General features: G+C 43.6%; 1 protein-coding gene across 1 annotated transcript in view; it reads left to right on the plus strand.

Annotated features, from left to right (window-relative positions):
- Positions 1-21322, plus strand: part of cacna1ba (calcium channel, voltage-dependent, N type, alpha 1B subunit, a) — an 820126-nt gene that overhangs the window by 343362 nt on the left and 455442 nt on the right. Inside the window, exon 8 of the mRNA XM_085965795.1 lies at positions 1986-2173. Coding sequence (XP_085821921.1) covers positions 1986-2173 — 188 coding nt within the window. The remainder of the gene's footprint in view (positions 1-1985; positions 2174-21322) is intronic.

The raw sequence follows: 21322 nt of genomic DNA on the forward strand, positions 1-21322 counted from the left end.
CTCCCTGCTGGCTGGAAGGATGTGAAGGGCAGGAATTTAGCCAGCACTCCCATGTTGACGCTGGATGCTAGAAGTGGAAAAAAACATTCCTTTCTCCAGCGCTGACATTTGCACATTGACGAGCACCTAAATTACGAACATGCAAAATTAATGGCCAGGAAAAGCCCAGCTGGCCTATCAAGCCTGACCCACACGATGATGGCCGGAACATCATGACTGATCACTTTCTCCCTCCTCCTTCCCCCACGGCCAACTAATCTCCTGGGAAAGGCAAAATTTCACCGAGGGTATTTAAAAGCCGTCACTCTGGCTCTTGTTTTTTGATGTTGGGGTGTTTATTAAGGAATAGCTCACCGGAGATGGGTGATTTACTCATGAAATTTAGTCAGTGAGCTTCTACTTATCAACAAGTAAGAACTGCGGGTTTCACCGGGTGTTGCGACAAGTAATTATTTTGTTTCGGTTGGAGTTTTAATCCAAGATGTTGCATCTCATTCCTTTGAGCTTCAAGCAATCGAATTTCCTTCGTGCCCGCATTGAGTCTCTTGGTTTTAATCTTATTCAAGTTGCGAATTACTGAGCAACGTTCATCCACCAAACAAGTGATTTTCACTTAGTTCCTGAGATTGTATAATACAAACTTATCAATAAAATATCTGGGTGTTCTGATGAACAGGATAGGGACCAACCTATTTGTTATAAATCTCATCATCATAAAGACACTACTCATGAAATAACACTGGACGGCCAGCTGGTGGTGCCGGCCAAGGAGTATAAATACTCGGGCGTGGGCCCAGCTTGTCCAGGGACATTTTGTAAGATAGGAACTAGTGAAGTACAACTGGACCTCCATGTTTTGAAACAAGTTGATTAAAGCCTTGCTTTATACTCAAACCAAGTACGTAGTGCGTTTTAATGCGTCACTATGTAAGTTATTTCTGACAATGCAACTATCCATATGTTAGGTGTAGAAAGACACTCATGGCTTACTTGAAATCTGCACATATCCAAAAATGGATGCAGAACGCTTCCTGTGAAAGTACACACTATGCTCTTAGAAAGGAAGATTGAGTTCTGGTTCAGCTCTCATGATGCAGCATATTTCATTGGGACCCTTTTGAAACTGCCGTTAACAACTAATAAATTGCACTGGAACCTTTCGCCTTAAATTCATCAACCCCATTATCATCCATACACAGAATAAGCTTTTTTTTAAAATAAAACTACAGTGTTGCATTGGTCTCCATTGTGTTATATATACCGCATAAAGAAAGACTTGCATTTATATAGCGCCTTTCACGACCACTGGATGTCTCAAAGTGCTTTACAGCCAATGAAGTACTTTTGGAGTGTCGTCACTGTTGTAATGTGGGAAATGCGGCAGCCAATTTGCACACAGCAAGCTCCCACAAGCAGCAATGTGATAGTGACCAGATAAACTGTTTTTGTTATGTTGATTGAGGGATAAATGTTGGCCAGGACACCGGGGATAACTCCCCTGCTCTTCTTCGAAATAGTGCCATGGGATCTTTTACGTTCACCTGAGCGGGCAGACAGGGCCTCGCTTTAACGTCTCATCTGAAGGACGGCACCTCAGACAGTGTAGCTGATGATGCTGGTTAAATGGCTCATGCCAGCAGTTTCACACTTGTTGAGCTCCCAGTCTTGGTAGCTGTTTGAGTTTCCACAGCCAAGTGGAAACTGGGTGCTTCCTACAGCAAGGGAGGGAAAACTAACAGATGCGACGAGTCACCTTGGGCCATTGTTGCATGCCTCCTACTGAATAGATTGGAACAGGATGGGTACAAGTCAGCTGGGGAACTGTGTATTTTGTAGCATAGCCAGGAACACAGACAGAAAATAAAATACTTCAACAAAAGAGTAGAGTTCTGCTGATTTGCCTTTGAGGTGATTCATATTGTCGTGTCCAGTGGTGTGCAATATTTAACAGCGAACTAAAAAGCTTTGCTTCTGTTTCTATCTAGATCAACCAGTGGAAGAATTCCCATGTGGAACAGAGGCTCCCTCACGGTTGTGTCCAAATGGAACTGTTTGTAAAGGATACTGGACTGGACCCAACTATGGGATTACAAATTTTGACAATATCCTGTTTGCTGTGCTCACTGTCTTCCAGTGTATCACCATGGAAGGGTGGACTGACATCCTGTACAATGTAAGTACAGTTCAATCACTACATAGCTTTAGAAGTGGCAGCCGTTGGGGTTGCTGAGGCTACCTGTTGTCTTGTACCAGGATGATCTGTGGAATAGTATGGAACTTAAGTCTCAAGATTTCCATCAGAGCAGGAATAATGCGAATTGTGAGCGCACATAGCAAAATGTAGGTTTGATGCCGATCTTTCAGCTGAGACGTTGGACTGTAGCCCAGCCTGTTCCAGTGGCCAGGTGTATGTTAAAGATCTCACGGCATTATTCAAACAAAATGAATCATTTTTTCTGGTGTTGTAACTAACATTTCTTTCTCGAGCAACACCATCAGAGAACAGATTAACCGGTCTTTCATCTCATGGCTGTTTGTGAGATGTTGCTGGTGCAGAAGGGCAGCTACACTTTGTTTACTGAGCCACAGTCACTACAGTTCACCAGTAATTCATTGTGTGAGGCACTTTGAGATGTTTTAACGTGATGAGGTGCTAAACGAAATTGCAAGTATTATTGTTAAGCCAGAATAGGTCAATTAAAGAAACCATAACCAAATCATGTAGAACCTGACCTTGAATAAGAATCCAGCTATCACTTGCATTAATGAACATAATATTGTGCTAGAGGACAAGAAGTCAATCCCATCATATTACTAGATATTGTTCATACACACCAATTCACTCATACTAGATGTACTCTTGCAGACAATTAAAATTAAATTTAACATCTGACGTTTTTGTTTTATAATTTGATTCTTTTTATACCATGATTCAAAACTATATATTATACACTCATATTTCGTTTCTATTTTTATAAGCAAAAATACTCATAAAGGTTAGTTTAGAGCTTTAAATCGCTAACCTAATAGCATCCAATGGTAAAAACCTGTATAAGGTTGAAAAAATGCAAGTTGGGAGTGCTGCTTTTAAGATAATTGCTTCACACTTTTTTGTTGCAGCAAAATTTAAATGAAGGGTCAAGGACTGAAGTTGTGAAGAGTAGGAGAGAAGATGAAATAAGTCAGGAAGAGGAAGAAAGGACTTTCTGGAAGTGAGGAGTGCAATGGTTTTGAGGTCCAGGGAATGGGAGAGTTAGAGGAGAAGACTGTGCAATCAGCCTTATTTTAAACACAGCTAGGATGAAGGAAAAGGAAGATTGCGTGTGACAGTGTCTGTGAAGTTCAGAGGGGCATCAAACGTGGTATTGATAATGGAAAGGGAAGAAAGTTTGCAATGTCTGTTTGCATTCATCTCACTAGCAACCAACATTTAACTTCTGTTACTTGATGGGCACATGGGGGAAAAAAACAAGCATTTCATTCTGTTCACACTTTACTGCATTTTGATTTTGAAAGACACCAAGTAATGAAGACTCTGGAGGAGTGCCATCACTGTAAACTTGAATTGCTGTAGCAGAGCTGGGGGAAATGAGTTCAAGTATATCTTTGAGAGATTACAGTAAATGTGGTATATGTTTGCTGAAATAGTCAACAGCAGAATGGCATTGTAGTTGCAGAGCATTCTTGTGAATTATTTTTGCACGCATTCGGCTTCTTGGAAGGCCAGTTCAACTCTTCCATTGTTCATCAGATTACCTGCCTACCAGATTGGTAGAGGGACCTCCTTTTGCCATTTCAGTATTAGTCTGCAGCTGCATTCTGTTTTAGTTGGTAAATAAGTTTGTGCCAGTGAGAACGTACTATTTTTTATACTGTACTGAAATGGATAGAAAGTGCTGTTATAACTTGGTGCCCCTCCTTGTGCTGGCACTAACTGTATCTCGTCGCTGTGCTTGGAGCAATAGCAGTTGGAAATTTACTTCAAGCAGCAGGAATGACAGCCTGTGTTGGTGTGTCAACAACTTAAGACGCTCAATTATTTTGTGTTCTTTCGCCTTTTTGGACAGCGCATATGGAGCAATGCAGAAGTGATATATCACCAAAAAAAAGCTCTTTTCTCTCGAATAAAAAAATAAGAGTCCAGAGACCGTACAGACCAGGAAGGTCCCAGGATTGACTGCCAGCATGTGTTGAATTAGCTGGTCTCAGCCAGGGCAGTGGTTGGAATGCTGTTGGTTACTATTCCAGTGATCCATGCCAAAAGTGATTGTGTGGACTTTGTGTGAGGATAGGATTGGGTTTGGCTACGATGACCTCCATTGTTGAGTAGCCTGTGGCAACACTCATTGTCTAGACTCACGCCTGAGAGTGATCACTAGGGCTCAAACTGATGGCTTATCTGGTTTATCCAGTGATTAGCTGAACCCTACAAACCAGCAGGGTCTTGGGTTCCAACCCTTGAGTTTGCTGATCCTAGCTATGACAACAGTAGGGATGATTTCATTGGTGTCAGTTTCCTTGGCTTAGTGAGGGGAAGATCAACCAGCATTCCCATTCCTAATTGCTATTCAGTGATCTCTATTTGAAAAGCATGGTTGTAGAAGTTGGATGAAGATATCTGTACTGGTCTCGCTAGACGTGCTCCTATCTAGTTATCCAGCAAGTTAAACACTTATTCAAATAATTCCTCGAGAAGCCGGTTTGCTGTTTTGAAGCTTTACTTGAACAAATTTGTGAAACTGTAAACAAAGACAAAGTATGTTTTGTACATAGAACTGAGTACTGTACATTAGATGTTACATAAGATACAGACATATTTATAACAATAGAATAGACTAATTGTATAACTAAATATCACTTGAACTAAACTTCTGTAATTACCAACTAACAGCTTCTTATAAACAAAGTATTGTCAAATACTACACTGACAAAGTTGCTATCATGTTAACAAACAAAGATACTCACAGACATTGCGTCTGGCCTAGCATATGAGATGAGATGGCACTGGATTCAGAACCTGACATGAGGGATTCTCCATTACTCAGTAGGTTCTTTCTGCAATACTACTTCCGGGGTCAAACAGGAAGAAAGGTCAAATGACCTCTTGCAGTATACTAGCACTGCTATACAATAACTACCACCAGAGGGTGCTATCTGCATGTAATAAGTCCAGAACAATATCACTCGAGTTACCACGACTACCAGTACTGCTGCGACTCGCTTAATGTAGTAAACATGCCAAGGTGCTTCATAGATACGAAGATGGATGCTAAGCAGTAGCAAGAGGAGATTTATGGGAAGTGGCTGAAAGCATGGTTGCAGAGGTAGATTTTGAAGGGGCTTTTGAAAGTGGAAGGGTGTGCAAAGGTTGGGGGCCAAGATTGCTGAAAACTTTGCCATCAGTGGTCGAACAAAGGGAGGGGAGAATGCAAAGGAGACCAGAGTCCGATGAGTGGAGGGTGCATACCTTAACAAAAGGGCTAAAGGACGTTCTCGAGTTTCGTGGGATGAGGCTGACGAGGGATTTGTAAAATAAGAACAAGGATTTTGAATTCAATATGTTGCTGAACGTGGAGCAAATAGAGGCATTTGAGGACAGGAGTGATAGAGAGACAGACTTGGTTCATAATCTAATTGAGTTTGAGAAGATGACAGATATAGTGGATGAGGGAAATGCAGTGGATGTGGTGTACATGTACTGTTAGGAGGCCTTTGACAAGGTACTGCACAAGGAATTATTTGAGAATATTAGGGGCTATGGAATTAAAGGAAGGATAGCAAATTGGATTCAAAACTGGTTAGAAGAGAGGAAACAGTACAAGTTAAAGGCAATTTCTCGGAGTGTTTGTAAGTGGGTAGCAGGTCTCACATGATTCTGTTCTGGGACTGCTCATATTCATTGTTTACATTAATGATTTGGATGTAGGGATAGAGGGAGTGGTGTCCAAATTTGCAGATAATAGGAGACAGAGTGAATAATTCCGAGGACCAAAGGAAATTGCAAGGAGATATTGATGGTGGAATGGGCAAAAAAGGGGAAGATGGAATTCAATGTCAGTAAATTTGTGGTGGTAATTTTTAGTTAACAAAATTAATAATTATACCTTGAAAGCTGGCCGTGGAAGAGCAGAGGGATTTGGGGTTCAGATACACAAAATATTAAAAGTAGCGTGCCAACTGGATAAGTCTGTAAAAAAGTGAACAGAATACTAGGTTTTATGGTGCTAAGTAGAAAGCATAAAAATCAAGACGTAATGGTGATAAAACCAAAGTAAGACTGCAGTTGGAGTACTGTAATGCTCTAAGCATTATGTTGCAACAATCGAGAGGGCAGATTTCCGAGCATGCTGCCTGCTATGAAAAAATACAAAATGAAGAAAGACTTAATAAATTGGGGATGTTTTCATTAGAATTAGAAAATGAAGGAGTGATTTCATAGAATCACAGAATGAATAGCACAGAAGGAGACCATTCGGCCCATTGTGCCTGTGCCAGCTCTTTGAAGGAGCTCTCCAGTTAGTCCCACACCCCTGCTCATTCCCCATAGCCCTGCAAATGTTTCCAATTCAAGTGTTTATCCAACTCTCTTTTTTGAAAGTTATTATTGAATCTGCTTCCACCACCCTTTCAGGCAACGCATTCCAGATCATCACAACATGCTGCATAAAGAATTGTTTCCTCTGGTTCTTTTGCCAATTACCTTACATCTGTGTCCTCTGGTTACCGACCCTTCTGTCACTGGAAGCAGTTTCTCCTTATTTATTTGTACCTAACCCTTCATGATTTTGAACACCTCTATCAAACCTCCCCTGAACCTTCTCTGCTCTAAGCAGAACAAGCCCAGTTTCTCTAGTCTCTCCATATATTTGAAGTTCTTCATCCCTGGTACCATTCTAGTAAATCTCCTCTCTCAGGCCTTGACATCCTGGTGCCCAGAATTGGCCACAATACTCCAGCTGGGGCCTAATCAGTGTTTTATAAAGGTTTAGCATAACTTCCTTGCTTTTGTACTCTCTGCCTCTATTTATAAAGCCAAAGATCCCAAATGCCTTTTTAATAGCTTTCTTAACTTGGCCTGCCACCTTCAAAGATTTGTGCACATACAACCTCAATCTCTCTCTTCCTGTGTACCCCCTTTAAAATTGTACAATTTAGTTTATATTGCCACTCATTCTTCCTACCAAAATGAATCAGTTCACACTTCTCAGTGTTAAATTTCATCTGCCATTTGTCTGTCTACCTCTGTCCTCCTGAAGTCTATTGCTATCCCCGCCCCTGTTTACTTCATTTCCGAATTTCATGTCATCTGCAACTTTGAAATTATGCCCTGTATACCCAACTCCAGGTCAATAATATATATTAAGAGCAGCAGTGGTCCCAACACCGACCCCTGGGGGACACCACTGTATACTGCCTTCCAGTTTGAAAAACAACAGTTCACCACTTCTGCCTGCTTTCTGTCCCTCAGCCAATTTCGTATCCATGCAGCCACTGCCCCTTAATCCCACGGGCTTCAATTTTGCTAACACTTCTATGAAGTGGTACTTTATCAAACACCTTTTGAAAGTTCATATACATAAATATCAACCGCACTACCCTCACCAACCCTTTCAGTTACTTCATTAAAGAACTCAATCCAATTCGTCAAACATGATTTACCTTCAACAAATACATGCTTTCATTTATTAACCCATATTTTTCCAAGTGTCAATTAATGTTGCCCTGGATTAATGTTTCTAAACATTTCCCCACCACCATGGTTAGGCTGACTAGCTGGCTGTCGTTGCCAGGTTTATTCCTCTCCCCTTTTAAATAGGGGTGTAACATTTGCAATCCTCCAGTCCTCCGGCACAACTCTCATATCTGAGGAGGATTGGAAGATTGTGGCCACAGCCTCCACAATATCCACCCTTCCCTCCCTCAGCAACCGAAGATGCATCCCATCCGGACCAGGTGTCTTTTCTGCATTCAGCACTGCCAACCTTTTAAGTACCTCCTTATCTAGTTTTATTCTACCCAATTTCTTTACTACCTACTTCTTTGCTGTGACATTGGCAGCATCCTCTTCATTAGTGAAGACCAATGCAAAGTACTCATTTAGTACCTCTGCCTCCACAAGAAGATTGCCTTTTTGGTCCCTAATCGGCCCCACCTTTCCTTTAACTACCCTTTTACTGTTTATAAAATACTTTAGGGTTCCCTTTTATGTTACCCACTAATCTGTTCTCATAAACTCTCTTTGCCCCTCTTATTTCCTTTTTTAGCTCTCCTCTGTACATATTGTGTTCAGTTTGGTTCTCTACTGAATTCTAAGCCTGACATTTATCATAAGCCTCCTTTTCTTTTTCATTTTAATCTCTATATCTTTAGTCATCCAGGGAGCTCTAGATTCAGATGCCCTTTCTTTCCCCCTCATGGGAATGTGTCCAGTCAGCATCTTCTCTTTGAAGGCCTCCCATTGCTCATTTGATAGAATTGTTTAAAATTATGAAAGGATGGGACAGAGCAGATAGAAACAGACTGTTTCTGTTAAATCTGTGAGTTGTTCAAGTAATTAATACTCAGACTTAATCAGTAACAATAAAACAGGTCTTTACTGGTTGGAGGTAGGGACTATACGTAGGTCTTTACTTCATGCCCACAGGCGGGAACTGAGGGGAGATCAGTACCCACAGTACTATTTATACCCCTATGGCCAGGAGTGGTACTGCGTATCACTACGCCCTACAAGTAGTGCAGTCCTGTCCATAGGTTCAAAGTAGCACACATATTACATACACAACATTCCTCCCTTCCTAGCTTTACAGTCATCTCCCCATTTAACATAACGTAATAACATATATACATATATAACTTCAGGTTTACATAACAGAATAACATAGATAACTTCATGTCAAAACAGATCACAGATTCAGTCTCTGCGGAAAACAGTTCACAGATTCAATCTCTGTGGTGTAGTCGGTTCACGTTGCTGGAGTGACTCATTCAATAGTCCTTCCATGGATTTAACAGTTTGAACTTCCGAACTGAATTGGCTCCGTTCGGAGGGACCACGTGTGTGATCTGGTAGAGGTAATAATGGTTCAGATGGGTCATCTTCTGTTTCGACTTTTCCTTTTCTGCTTCTTGGAGACTCTCTGGGCTCCACTGTCAGCTGCCAGCTGCATGCGCAGTTCCTCCTTCTCTTCCTCCTTTTTCCGTAGTAGAGCCACCTTCTCCCGATGTTCCGTAGACTTTCGGTGCTCCTCCATGATTTCTGTATGGTGGGAGTCGAAGTTACAAGTTGGGCAGGACAGGACATAGTAATATTCGGTGTCGTCCTGATCTAGGCCAGCGAGAGGGTCTTCTATTTCCTCCATACCCAGCTGGGCGTTAGCCAGCTTTTGTTCCAAGTCCAGACATCTTTGCTGAAGAGACTTCTTCATGCGTACCTCTTCATCCAGCTTTTTCTGGGCTTTCAGCAAGTCGTTTACTAATGACCTCATTTGAGATTTTACTACTTCAACTTCTTTTGGAGATTGATTGATCGGACTATTCAATCCCTCTACCGGAGCAGCTGTTTCAGCGGTCTGTTCTACGTTGATGTGAGTCAGTGTACTTTTGGCATCCAAGGGCTGCTCTGTTGCAGTCATCTCAGTCTGTGCTGCCACCTCAGCTCTTCCAATAACCTTTGAGAGCTCCGAACCCCTTTCGTTTGAATATTGAAGTTCATGTTCAAGTTTTTCCCATTTCAGAGTCCTGTCCTTCAGCATATGCAGGAGTTGGCTGACCGTTAACTCCTCTGACATCAGACGTTTTGTGTGCTCCTGCTCCATTTTCTCCATCAGCTGCTTCTGTTGTCTTTCCAGATTCTCCAACTCTATATCAAAGAACTCTTTCGTTGCATTCAACTCTTGCTCAAAACGGCGAAGCATTTGTTCTAATTGCTGTTGTAGTTTGAAATGGAGTTGAGTTCGAGCCCGGTGTCCCTCAGAAATGGGCACATCAGTAGACTTGCCAGACTCAGAATCCACAGTTAAACTATGTTGTTGTTGCTCAGTGGAATTCTGTGCTGAAACTTTGTCTTTTGCACCTGAGTTGGGCTTACCATCATCCGTTCCAGAGTCTGGGCCGACTATCTTCACCGAGTTCTCACTCGTTATTGTTTGTAGGAAATGCCAGTCCATATTCATTTTCCTAATCCACTCCCGTCCTAGTAGTGGAGGACCTCCTTCAGATATCACATATAAGTCCATTATTTGACTGTCTTCGCCCTTGTGGACCACTGCAACCTCTATTTTCCCGATGGGGTACACTCTTTGCCCCGTGTATGTTTCCAATATAATCCCCGTATCCTGTAGGGGAATATGTTGGAATAACTTTCCGTAATCTTTCTTATTTATGACCGTCAATGCCGATCCAGTGTCCAATTCCAGTTTTACTTGGACTCCTTCTATCTGAAGAGTGACCCAAATTGTCTGGAGGTCTGCACCCTTACCAGCGTTGAGTACTCTTAAGCTAGCCAGTTCATTACTGCTAGCGTCTGAATCGGACTCCTGTTCGGTCACCTTGTGTACCTTTGCGTATTTTCCTTGCGGTGACTTCTTGTTGCTGGTCTTCTTCGCTGACCTGCATACTCTAGCTATATGTCCAAGCCTACCACAAGTTCTACATTCTTGGTTTTTAAACCAACACTGGTTCTGATCATGCGTTGTCTTTCCACAACGATAACATTTGCCAGAACTCTCACCCAATTTGTGTGCACTGAGCTCCGGTGACCGTAGCTGCATTACTGCCGTGCCTCTCGCTGCGGCTTCGTGTGCTGCTGCCATAGTGACCGCCTTCTCAAGCGTCAGCTCATTCTCCTCGAGCAGTTGCTTTTGTGTATCCTGTTTAAATAAACCACACACAAATTTGTCTCGAAGTGCCTCTGTCAGTCCCGTTCCAAACTGGCAATATTTCGCTAATTTACGCAATTCCAGCAAATATTCAGCATTGCTTTCATGCTGTAGCTGCCTTCTGTTGTAAAATTTAAATCGTTCTGCTAGCATCAGCGGCGTGGGGTTTAGATGATCTTTCAGGACAGTAACAATCTCATCGAACGTCTTATCCGCCGGTTCATCTGGTGATAACAGGTGTTTCAATTGCCCGTATGTCTTCTCACCCATTAAATTTAATAATGTTAGAGCTTTATCTTGGTCACGAATTTTATTGGCCTTACAATAATTTTTTACTCTTTCAACATATATGGCCCAATCTTCAAGGTCACTATCAAAGGTGCTAATATTCCCGTGTTTAGGCATTGTAGATTTGCAATTTCTCAGATTTTCTTTTCTTTACTTGTTATCCAAGATGGCGGCTTCCCGCTCTTGCCGTCATCCTCCGCCCACAAAATGGCGGTTTTCCCGCGCTTGGCGGTCTTCACCCGTCCCCCGACGCCGTCTCCCTTCAGCCCCCGAGTGCGGCCCTTATCTTCGCCGCGATCGCCCGAGTGCGGCCCTTATCAGCGGATGCGATCGCTGGATCGCGAAGCGGCTCTCGGCTCTTATCAGGAGATGCGATCGCTCTGTTGAAACGCCTCCCGCTCGAAGCGGCTCTCGCGCCCTATTCCTCCAGCTCCCCCAGCCCCGTTCGTGCGGTCGACTGCCTGTCGCGTCGCTGCCCGGCTCAGACAACGGCTTACCCACCACCAAGCTGGAGAAGAAGCTGACGGTCGCCGATGGAGGCTCCGAGGTCAGGATGTCTTCCAGTGGGGTGGAGAGGGTGGAAACCTCTCTGCAACGTCCTGGCTGTGGACGAAGCTGCCGTGGAGTGACTGCCGCAGGGTCCGAATCAGACTCGTCGCCAGTGTTAAATCTGTGAGTTGTTCAAGTAATTAATACTCAGACTTAATCAGTAACAATAAAACAGGTCTTTACTGGTTGGAGGTAGGGACTATACGTAGGTCTTTACTTCATGCCCACAGGCGGGAACTGAGGGGAGATCAGTACCCACAGTACTATTTATACCCCTATGGCCAGGAGTGGTACTGCGTATCACTACGCCCTACAAGTAGTGCAGTCCTGTCCATAGGTTCAAAGTAGCACACATATTACATACACAACAGTTTCCAATAGTTGAGGGGATCTAGAATGAAGAGACATAGATACAAGATTAAATGGAAGACATTTTAGACCGAGCAGGGGCAACATTTTAAACTGATGGTTTATGAGTCTGCGGAACTAGAGTTAATGATCTGTGTTAAGTCTGTGTGTCCCAGTTATGCTTATTATAAATCACTGGATACAGACCACAAGAATAACTTTAACAGGTCTTTACTATTCGGAGGTCAGGGCTGAACTGCCCAGCAAATCCCTACACAACACTTATATACCGGTGTGGTCACCACCGGTATTACAGTATACAGCAGCCAAGAGAAAGTAGTACATCTCTTAAGGTAGTTCTCTTAAGGTGGAACAGGTTACATACACCACAATCTGAACATTTAAGAATAGGTTAAGTAAGTGGTTGAAAGAATAGGGAATGAAGGGATATAGGAACAATGCAGGCATGTGGGATTAGGACTGCTGCTCATGTATGTCGAGTGAGTAACATCATTGCAATGCAACTTCAAAGTGTGAAAACAAAGGCTATTTCTAACACGATAAATAAACCAGTGATAGCTGACAGATGATGTTTTCTATCGGTGTAAGCCTTAAATTCAAGAAGGGGAGAAAAGTAATATGACACATTCAAGCTATGTTTAATGATTCTTGAATGGTATCAAAGCTAAAATTTCCTCTGAAAATGACCTTGGAGGTCCTGGAAGATTACAGTGACTGTGATAATTAGTATTGATAGAATCAAGGAACCACTAGTAGTGGTGTCTGAAGGTGCTTGTTATGGATTGAGACAATTAAAATGGAGCAAGGATAATACAAATATATATTTAAGAACTTTGAAGCAACCTACCTTCAGAAATAAAGTTTTTCTTTTCTTCACACTTCATTCTTAATGGATTGTTTCGATTTGGAATGTGACATTTTGTATCACGAGCAATGCAAACTGAGCGGCAGATCAGTGAAGGGTAGGGAGGGAGAGGAACTGTGGGCATTATCCTGTGTTTCCTCAATCCACCAAGACATGCAAGGTGCTAAAATATCGATTGTACTGTTTGCACTGCAATACCTCCACTGAAAGCCTGGATGAGAACAGCAAACTTGCATTGTAGAAATAGTGAGGTCAAATTGGAGGGACTTTGGCCTAGAAATTCAGTTGTTAGCGCCAGCCGCTAGCGCCTTAGGAGGAGGAGAAGTGGGGCGCTAAGCGGCTAGCGCCCGGGGGCGGCGCGATCTGCGTCTCTTGCGAACTTCACTCAAGATTTAGCGGCGGCGCAAAACCGCAGCGCCCGCTCAGCTGCGCGCGCAGATCCTGACGTCATTTCTTGGTGCGACGCCCTTGGTGCGCCCCGAACCGGAACTTCAGTGGCGCCGCTCTTCTGTGCGCCTGGCGCCCCCAGCGACTGGTAGAGGGGAACGGTTCCCAATCGCTGCGGGGCGTGGGGGGTGCTATTTAAAGGGGACTCCTCCTGCATTATAAGTGGCAGCCATTTTGTGGCAATCCTTCTGTGTGAGAGACGGATATTTGGAGAGAGACAAAGGGAGAGAGCTTTCTGCTTTGACTCAGCGCTCGTACAGGTACTTCTGGCTTCAGGCCAGAGCTTTGCACTTGGATTTAACTTTCAGTGCCATAGCCTTGAGTCACCACATATAATGGGGGCTGCAATGGGTGGAAACGTTGGGCTTCTCCATTGCATTCAAAGGGCTCAGAGACGCCGTGAGAGAGTGCCAGTCATGGCCAGACGGAGAAGGGCCAACAGGCGTCGGCACAGGAGGCCTTACCCACCCAGGGTATACCGCCAGCAGTTCTCATATCTGAACATGTCTGAGAAGCAGTGTGTTCGGAGGCTGCGATTCAGAAGGGAGGTGGTCACTGAGATCTGCCACCTACTTCGCAGAGATCTGCAGCCACAGCTGAGGAGCAGGACGTCTCTGTCGGTGGCAGTGAAGGTGACGGTGGCTCTCAACTTCTATGCCACCGGCTCCTTCCAATCCGCAACTGGGGACATTGCCAACATCTCCCAGTTCGCGGTAGATTGCTGCATCCGCCAGGTGACCAATGCCCTTTTCAGAAGGAGACGTCAGTGCATCTCCTTCCCCATGACCCTGGACAAGCAGCAAGAGCGTGCAATGGGATTTGGAAGAATAGCGGGCTTCCCCATGGTCCTGGGCGTAGAACTGATGAACCAGCAATGGGCAGGCCTTGCTTCAGGGCTGCAGTGTGCAGGGCATTGCAGCCAAACAAATCGACCCTCCCCCTTTAAGAGCTGAACGGCGCCAGCATGTCTGCCTTCAATCAGCAACTCGCCGCACCTGTGCTGCGCCCGCCCTCGGTGTTAGCGCCTCGGCTCGCCGGCTTAGCGCCTTATGATAGTCATGCATCGCCTGCTTTAGCGCAGCAGCAACCTCTTGGGGCGATGCAACTCAATTTCGGCGAAGGTGGTGCTAAGTTGCGCCGGGCGCTAAATTTAGCGAACGCCCGGCTGTAGCGCCCCAAACGTGGCGATACTGAATTTCTAGGCCTATATTCTGTATAGAATTCACCCATCACCCTTGTGCTTGCTGACCTACATTGGCTCCCGGTCCGGCAACGCCTTGGTTTTAAAATTCTTATCCTTATTTTCAGATCCCTCCGTGGCCTCACCCCTCCCTATCTCAGTAACCTTCTCCAGCCCTACAACCCTCTGAGATCTCTGTGCTCCTCCAATACTGGCCTCTTGCGCATCCCCGATTTTCATCGCTCCACCATTGGTGGCCGTGATCTTAAACAAAGGCAATTACAATGGCATGAGGGCAGAACTGGCTATAGTGGACTGGAAAAATAAATTAAAGGGTAAGACGGTTGAAATACAATGGCGGACATTTAAGGAGATATTTCATAACTCTCAACACCAATATATTCCAGTGAGAGAGAAAGATTTTAAGAGAAGGGAGCACCATCCGTGGCTAACTAAGGAAGTAAAGGATGGTATCAAATTGAAAACGAAGGCATACAATGTTGCCAAGATTGGTGGGAGACCAGAGGATTGGGAAATTTTAAAAAACTAGCAAAGGATGACGAAAAAAAAAATAGAGAGAGAAGATGAATTATGAGAGTAAATTGGCAAGAAACATTAAAACAGATAGTAAGAGCTCTACAGGTATATAAAAAGGAAGAGGGTAGCTAAAGTAAACATTGGTCCCTTAGAGGATGAGACTGGGGAATTAATAATGGGGAACGGAGAAATGGCAGAGATTCTGAACAAATATTTTGTAGCTGTCTTCACGGTAGAAGACACTAACAAAATCCCAATAATGGATAATCAAGGGGCCACAGGGAGGGGGGAACTAAAGACAATCACTATCACTAAGGAAATAGTACTTGGTAAAATAATGGGACTAAAAGATGACTAGTCCCCTGGACCAGATGGCCTGCATCCCAGGGCCTTAAAAGAAGTGGCTGCAGAGATAGTGGATGCATTGGTTGCAATATACCAAAATTCCCTGGACTCTGGAGAGGTCCCAGTGGATTGGAAAACCGTAAATGTAACACACCTATATATGAAAGAAGGGAGACAGAAAGCAGGAAACTATAGACCAGTTAGCCTAACATCTGTCATTGGGAAAATGCTGGAGTCCTTCATTAAGGAAGCAGTAGCAGGGCATTTGGAAAATCAGAATGCAGTCAGGCCAAGTCAGCATGGTTTTATGAAAGGGAAATCATGTTTAACAAATTTGTTGGAGTTCTTTGAGGAGGTAACGAGCAGGGTGGACAAAGGTGAACCAGTGGATGTGGTGTATTTGGATTTCCAGAAGGCATTCGATAAGGTGTCACATAAAAGGTTGCTGCATAAGATAAGAGCTCATGGAATTGGGGTAATATATTAGCATGGATAGAGAATTGGCCAACTATCAGAAAGCAGTGGGTCGGGATAAATGTGTCATTTTCCGGTTGGCAAAAGGTAACTATTGGGATGCCACAAGGATCGGTGCTCAGGCCTCAACTATTTACAATCTACATTAATGACTTGGAGGAAGGGTCCGCGTGTAATGTAGCCAAGTTTGCGGATGATACAAAGATGGGTGGGAAAGCAAGTTGTGCAGAGGATGCAAAGAACCTGCAAAGGGATATAGACAGGCTAAGTGAGTGGGCAAACATTTGGCAGATGGAGTATAATGTGGGAAAGTGCGAGGTTATACACTTTGGCAGGAAAAATAAAAAAGCAAATTATTATTTAAATGGAGAGGGATTACAAAATGCTACAGTTCAGACGGACCTGGGGGGTCCTTGTGCAGGAAACACAAAAAGTTAGCATGCAGGTACAGCAAGTAATCAAAAAGGCAAATGGAATGTTGGCCTTTATTTCAAAGGGGTTTGGAGTATAAAAGCAGGGAAGTCTTGCTACAACTGTACAGGGTATTGGTGAGACCACACCTTGAGTACTGCGGACAGTCTTGTTTTCCTTATTTAAGGAAGGATATACTTGCATTGGAGGCAGTTCAGAGACGATTCACTAGGTTAATTCCAGAGATGAGGGGTTGACTTATGAGGAAAGGTTGAGCAGGCTGGGCCTATACTCATTGGAATTTAGAAGAATGAGAGGTGATCTTATTGAAACATATAAGATACTGAGGGGGCTCGACAAGGTAGATGCAGAGAGGATGTTTCCCCTCGTGGGGAAATCTAGAATGCAGGGGCACAGCTTTAGAATAAAGGGTCGCCCTTTTAGAACTGAGATGAGGAGGAATTTCTTCTCAGATGGTTGTAAATCTGTGCAATTCTTTGCCCCAGAGAGCTGTGGAGGCTGGATCATTAAATACATTTAAGATGGAGATAGACAGATTTTTGCAAGATAAGGGAGTGAAGGGTTATGGGGAGCGGGCGGGGAAGTGGCTTTGAGCCCAAGATCAGCCATGATCTTATTGAATGGCGGAGCAGGCTCGAGGGGCCGAGTGGCCTATTCCTGCTCCTATTTCTTTTGTGCCTTCAGCTGCATAGACCCGAAGCTCTGGAATTCCCCCCTTGAAACTCTTTGCCTCTCGACCTCTCTTTTCTCCTTTGAAGACGTGCCTTAAAATGTATTCTTTTTGACCAAGCTTTTGGTCACCTGTACGACTATCTCCTTAAGTGGTTCGGTGTCAAATTTTTTTGATAATGCACCTGCGAATCGTCTTGGGATGTTTTACTATGTTAAAGTCTCTATATAAATGCAATTTTTTGTCATAGAAATCTATAAAGCATATATAGGTCAATTAACAAGTCTAGATGTAAGCAACCTTGTACAGGTTATATATCCTGTTATTGTTATTATGGAACATAGACAAATTATATGTGCCTGCAGATGACCTGCAGTATATCATTGTAAAGAATGGTCCATAAGCCACTCATGGACCTGAATGCTATCTATAAACTCTGCTTCATATTTTGGTGGTTACGTTAAATATTTTTCTGTAGGCCTCATTTTAATTTCTACTGTAAAGTTCAATCAGTAAATTAACTTCAATTTTGCAGCATTAAACTAGTGACTAATCAACAGGAATGACTGGAGATTTGAACAAGTGTGTGACAAAATCACATCATAAACAGCGTTGTTCAGTTAAAAGGAGAAGAGGAGAGCCCTTATTTCCTGTTGCAGTATCTGAATCATCGAACACTCAGATGTTGTGGGTGTCTGATTTTTTTCTTTTTTTTTCTTTTGGTTGTTACGTGATGCAGCTCATTTGAACTTGAAATCTTCCGAACCATATTTTTAGACAGACTATCAAAAATTGTATTTAAATTTCCAAGGAGCATAACGTAAATGCTGGAGTACACAAACCTGTTTTTCCTCAGGAAAAAATTGTCTTGTATTTAAAATTGCATGATAATTTAGGACAGCTTAAGAAGTACAGACTGATATTTTGATGTACTAATGGACCTGCAGTGTTGTCGCTTATGACCGGTCAAATGATGCGCTTCTTTATAATGAGGCAAGTATTATACCACATATTGTCCTAAGGTGCAGCGGATTCTGTCCCTTGAAAGCCGCACAGTACAGTTGTGGTCAATTAGAGGTTAATTGCTGTTGGCGAGGGAAGTTTGCAGATTGGCAGATGCTTCATATTTCTGACTGTAGGTCAGAAGAGACCAGCGTATAATACATGCAGATCCCACATGGCACTGTAGGCTGATGGAAAACTTTTACAAGAACAGATGCATCATCATGCCATATAATACAGCATCTTATTCCATTACTAATGTGCAGCTCTGTGCCACTTGGCGTGTCCCTTTGAGGTCACGGGGTGTAATTGCTGAGGCAAATTAGAAGTTTCTTGTTCTTCGAAGCTCTTCCCTCTTTTATGGAAGGATATTTCTCAAAACATTTATTCATCTACTCGTGGAACTCCGAATTGAAAGAACAAAACAAAGACTTGCATTTATACAGCGCCTGTCACGACCACCGGACATCTCAAAGCGCTTTACAGCCAATGAAGTACTTTTTTGGAGTGTAGTCACTGTTGCACTGTGGGATAGAATTGGATAACACTTTGGTTCCTTTACTACATGCTCGAGTGTCTATATATATATTAATGAAAGGATGCATCGCAAGATAATAGGCCAGGTTGGTAGTAGGTAGCTGGTGTTTAGCTGCACTGCGAGGGGACTGGGATAGCACTGGGGGTAATGCCAGACTTTGATAGAACTAGGGTGGGGGATTCTTGGATTTGACAGCACTGTGGTGGAGGTGTTGCGGTTTTGTAGTACACAACCTGATCCTGGTGTTTAGGAGGTGGGGATGTTAGATTCACATATCTCTGGTAAACAGGATCAAGTGCAAACCAATATGGTGGGTATATTGTGTTTAATTAGAGTTTAGGACGAAATATAACACACTAGTAATACAGCAAAAACATACGACCGTGACAAGCAGCTGGTACCAGACCCGATCAGACAGACGGCTGGCATGCGTGAACAGTTCTCTGGCTTCTGGCCTCTCTCTCTCTCTCTCTCTCTCTCTCTCTCTCTCTCTCTCTCTAGGGCCTTCGATGGTGAGCATGGGATCACTCTTAAAAGAGCGTTCAACCAGCTGTTCGGCTCTCCCTTCCACCATCTGTGTGCAAGCCCTTGGGGTGTCACTTTTTATTCTCTTTTTAGGGGTGGGCCTGAGGCCAAGTTATTGAAAAGACCATTTAACCTATAGAGATTCCTCCAAAACTTCATCAACCAATGACGGCTTAAGTTCTTTGTCTTGGTGTTTGGAAGAAAGCCCTCCCCAAAAGAAGGTCTCATTACTTCATCCTTGTTTTTACAAATTGAAGGTTCCTCCATTAGAATCCATCTTATCTCTTTCTACTCTCTCCCCCATAATCCAGCAAGTACAAGGCCCCAGCCAGAGCTGTCAGACATTAACCAGTCGCTATCTCACCATTCTGACCTTCACAAGTAAGGTCTATGATACACTCCCTTTCTCTGCTGTGATCTTTCCTCTCAGAACTTTTGCATTCCCATGAATTATGGTTTCGCGCTGCTTTCAGTGTTCAATAGCTGTTGCTTTATACTTTTTTTTCCCTTTCAAAAATACATAGCAGCTTGCAGCTGCTTGGGCTATCTCACCTTTATTTAACAAATCTGTGGAGATTATAATATGGTTATTAGTAATAATGGAAGAAACATAGGTTGGACCTTTACTGGCCAAATTAAAGATACATTAACAAATCAAAACACTAACTTACAAGCAACAGATAACTAGCCTGGCAGGGCCATCCTATGGGCCCCCGTGTGGAATGTTTATGTTTCACCTCATCTAACTGATTAAAAAGACTGTCTCAAATTCTAATGCAAGCTTCCCAGGAAAACAAAACTTATTTAAAAGCCATATACATTTTTAGGCACCCCTAGTTTCTAACAGGGAGTGCTGGTAAGGGGGCGGGGATGGTGGGGGGTTGACTGGACATTTGTAGCACTGTTTGGCGTAAGTGCAGTGTCAGTAATGGGGTATTCTATCACTGGATAGGAGTGATTTGGTAGCACAGCGAAGTGCGTATTGGGGCTTCAGATCAACTGAGGATTGGAATGTGGACAAAAAGCAAAACACTGCAGATGCTGGAAATCTAAAAGCAAAAGAGTAAATGCTGGAAACAACTCAACAGGTCAGGCAGCATCTGTGGAGAGAAACAGACAAGTTTAACATTTTGGGTGTAGACAAAAGTGAGAAATTGAAATGTGGAGTTTGGCTCACTGAAGGATTCCGAGTGTTTAGCAGCACCGTGGAGTGGTGCCTGGGCTGTGACACATTTGGTAGGATGTTCCAGAGTGTGGCAGCAATGAGGAGGTAAGTCTCGGGGTCTGTGGGAAATGTGGGATCTGCCAGTAGTGGAGAGAGCTCCAGGGTCTTGAAGTACTGGTGGGAGGTGGGCTCCAAATTGTGGCAACACTGCAATCCAGCCCCACAAGGAAATGCTTCCTGGGGACTTGCAGCACGTGGAACTGGGGTTCAGGGTTCTGGCAACGCAGGGAGATCTAGGCCAAGAATTGCTGCTGCTTCACCCTCACCACCCTGTCTCAGATATCCACTCATGCCAGTGTCCTCTTGCACTGATGCTATCAGATCTCAGAACCCAGGATCTGAATTCTTTTATGATGCTGGGGGATAGAGAAGGAGGACAATGGAGGCACTCAGCCTGTGAAGGTCCTTGGGATGTTTTACTACAGGAAACTTTTTTTTATCCGGCACGGACGGGACCGACGTGGTGCCGGTTCATCAAAAATTCCGGATAACCGAATGCTATAGTGAAAGATACGGAGCTGAGAGCTCCGTATAAAGCAACAAACCCAACAGCTTCAGAACAATGGGCACAAGTTGCAAGCATCTCTGTAGCTTAGCAACAGCTGCAGCCGCACCCTTGCACAGCAACAAATGGAGTAAAAAAAGTAATAAAAGTTACCTGAACCTACGCCTGAATTTTGCCGGTTAACCGACATTTCCGGTTATTTAGGTGTCGGTTAATTGAAAGTTTCCTGTATGTTAAAGGCGCTATATAAATGCGAGTAGTTGTTATATGGCAACTTAGAGCTCCGCTGATGCTCATAAGCTGTTTAAGCTCTGGTCTTGATGTTTTGCCATAAGCTCAATTAAATTCCTGTCTTGTAACTGTCCACTATGTATTATCCTATATTACACTGGCTGGACTCTTGTTATCCAACACTGAGCTACGAAGTATTCAATCAATGGTGAAGAATCAGGAATGGTTGATACACTGCCAGCTTGTGGATGAAATGCCACTTG

Source organism: Somniosus microcephalus, chromosome 23, assembly GCF_052327205.1.
Source record: "Somniosus microcephalus isolate GS21.2 chromosome 23, FLI_Smic_1.0, whole genome shotgun sequence".
Classification (NCBI taxonomy): domain Eukaryota; kingdom Metazoa; phylum Chordata; class Chondrichthyes; order Squaliformes; family Somniosidae; genus Somniosus; species Somniosus microcephalus.